Source organism: Lolium rigidum, chromosome 4, assembly GCF_022539505.1.
Source record: "Lolium rigidum isolate FL_2022 chromosome 4, APGP_CSIRO_Lrig_0.1, whole genome shotgun sequence".
In the NCBI taxonomy this organism is placed as follows: domain Eukaryota; kingdom Viridiplantae; phylum Streptophyta; class Magnoliopsida; order Poales; family Poaceae; genus Lolium; species Lolium rigidum.
The window spans coordinates 5855149-5857996 of record NC_061511.1 but is presented as its reverse complement, the minus strand read 5'-3'; the positions used below and the strand labels follow the sequence as shown (position 1 = coordinate 5857996).

At 50.4% G+C, this 2848-nt stretch overlaps 1 protein-coding gene across 1 annotated transcript; it reads left to right on the top strand.

The window, feature by feature from the left end:
* Nucleotides 1–283: 283 nt before the first annotated feature.
* On the top strand, nt 284–2623 carry LOC124646634. Its single transcript, XM_047186728.1, has 2 exons — nt 284–950; nt 2336–2623. The coding sequence occupies exons 1-2, from the start codon at nt 284–286 to the stop codon at nt 2491–2493; spliced, it is 825 nt and encodes a 274-aa protein (XP_047042684.1). The 3' UTR covers nt 2494–2623.
* The last annotated feature ends 225 nt before the right edge of the window (nt 2624–2848 follow it).

Here is a 2848-nt window from a genome sequence, read left to right as displayed (position 1 = left end):
TCCCCTTCTTCCAGGATCGGTCGTCGGAATCCCAGTTCTTCCTCTACCAGCCCGGCGCCCCTTCGCTGTACCCGATCCCGCAACCCAGCGGCGATAAGCGCTTGGACCCCCAACATTATTCTGCCTGCATCCTGCCCCACGGAGGCAACGGTGACTACCTCGTCACCGGACTAGTCAATGAAAAGCCAGGGAGTTCGACCTCTTCCTCTACAGCTCCTTGACACATACTTGGACCATCAAGAGGCCCGTCTTGGCAGCACCTGGCGACGGTAGCATCCTCCACATGACGTACAATGCGATCCCTGTCGGTGGCTCCATGGTCGCCTTTGTCGACATCTGGACTGGTATCCTCTTCTGCGACGTGCTCGACGGGGAGAGCCCAAAAGTCCACTACCTCCCGCTGCCATCAACAAGTATCTCTAAGGAATCAGCGCCCCGCGTGTTGTGTGTATCAACACCTCGCGATGTGCTCATCCAAAAAGTATCTGGCTCCAGCCACCTCTGCATCAGGTTCGTCGAGGTGGTGTGCAGCCCAATCTTTGAGAGCTGGCGTGTTACCTCATGGAGCACCACCACCACCATGACAACCCCTTGGTGCCACCTCGATGGTTGGCGCAAGTACCAGGATGTCTGTGACCTGGACCTCTCGGTGGCCGACGGTGTATGCTATGATGGACTGCTGCCCGAGACGTCGGAGTGGGACAGCGACGACGAGGAAGATGGCCAGCGCACTCTTGGTTCCCTTTACCTAGACATGCCCAGGATGAGCTTGCACCAAGACAATGTCGTCTGCTTCATGGCCAAGCGCTACATGAAGAAGTTGGGGACTTGGATCATCGCTGTTGACATGGAAAACAAGATACTTCAAGGAGTCTATCAATGCGTGAGATTAACCAAAGAAATATCCTACAGCACCGTCTCATTCCATGTTGATATGGCCGCTGCTCCAGGTAAATGCATGTTTTTCATCTTATTTTCTACCAGCTTTTAGTCAAGCCTGCCTGCTTTATTCGACACAATGGCTTTAACTGCTATTGACATGGACCGGAAAGCCATCAAGCTCATACCATATTGCTGTAGTCTGTTCTGTAGTTCTGTCCTTGACCAGGATCCAAGCTTTATATGGTAGGCGCACACTGTTGACGCTGCTTACTTAGGATGTGTTCGGTTCTGGAATCGGAGGGGATGGAACGGGAATGGTTCCATTCCGAGGTCACGGGACGGTTCCGACCTCGTGTTCGGTTCAGACAAAATTGAGGAACGGAACGGTTCTGTTTTTTGTTCGGTTGGGGGAATTCGGAGCGGAATGGAATAGCCATAATTATACTTAAACTTTGCCTTTTGTCTCAAAACGGGCTAATTTGACTCAAAACGTGCTAATAGAGGGGAAAAAAAATCAAATCGGAAACTGCGGGCGTGCCGCCGCCGCCTCCTGCTTGCGCCCCCGCCGCCGCCTGCGCGCGCCACCGCCGCTGCCTGCTCGCGCACCGCCGCCTCCTCTGCCTGCGCGCGCCGCCGCCTCCTCGTGCGCACCACCGAAGCCGCCCGCCGGCGCCACCACCGCCGCTGCGCGCGCCGCCGTCGCTGCCTGCGCGTGCCGCCGCCTCCTCCGCATGCGCGCGTCGCCGCCGCCGCCTCCTGCGCGCTCCACCGAAGCCGCCTGCACGCGCGCCGCCGTCGCCTCTCGCGTGCTCCCGCGTGCTAATGAAGGTTGGAAGGATTAGTTTGGCTGGTTAGCGATCCGTTCCTCGCCGTCCGACCGATTTGGCCGGATGGGTGCATTCCGCATATCTGAGGAATATGCCGTTCCTAGGAACTACTTGGTTCCGTTCCTCCGACCAAACCGAACACAGGAACTTGTCCTAGGCACGGAACGGACCGGTTCCGTTCCACCAAATTCTGGAACTGAACACACCCTTAATACATACTCCCTCCGTCCCATGAAGGTTGTCTCAGATTTGTCAAAATTTTGATGTATCTAGACACCAAATAGCATCTAGATACATCCAAAATTTGATAAATCTCAGAAAATCTTCGTGGGACGGAGGGAGTATATTGGTTGTAATAACATCTTATATTATGGGACTGAGGGAGTAGTAAAGGACTTGTCTGACCTGACAAATCCCCTTATTTGTTTGTGCAACTAATTAGCAACAATACGCAAACCAAGATAAGTTCCAAACCAGGGCACACTGCGATGCAAATAACAACATGAAGCATTGTGATCAACTTATGCTATTATACAACATGAATAGGGCAATTATACTTGGTACTATCGTCATTCTGTAAGTGGAATATGTTGGTTAATAGATTGGCTACATATTTACTGGTGCAGTTGTAAAGGGAGACCTGAAGCGGCTGGGAGCGCGTCTAGAGTCATATCCGCAGAAGAAGTTTTGCCATGAGCAGATGGTGTCATCCCCCAATAGTGAGCAAGTAAATAGCATCATGTCAACTCAAGATGGCGACGAAATGGACTTGGATCAAGAGTGATTTGACGAAGCTTCTATGGCAAATGGACTTTTGAAATGCAATATCTGCTTTTACTTTAGCTATGGTGATGAGTTTTAGTAGTAGTGTAACATCCTAAAAACTGTGCATTTTCAAATTCATGCATTGCATCACATCAGCATGTCAAATTCTCAGTTTTAGAAAATATTTTACTTGTTCTTGCATAAAAGTGATTTATATTGCTAGTTTTGCTCTCTGTTGTTTAAATCTATGTGCATACTATATTAATCCTAGTGCTTTACTGGATTGGGGCTGTGCCCATTAAGTCTAGATACTGTACTGGGGTATTTTACAAATCTTAGTATTTTTATTTGCGTCAGTTATGTAGTCTGTAGTT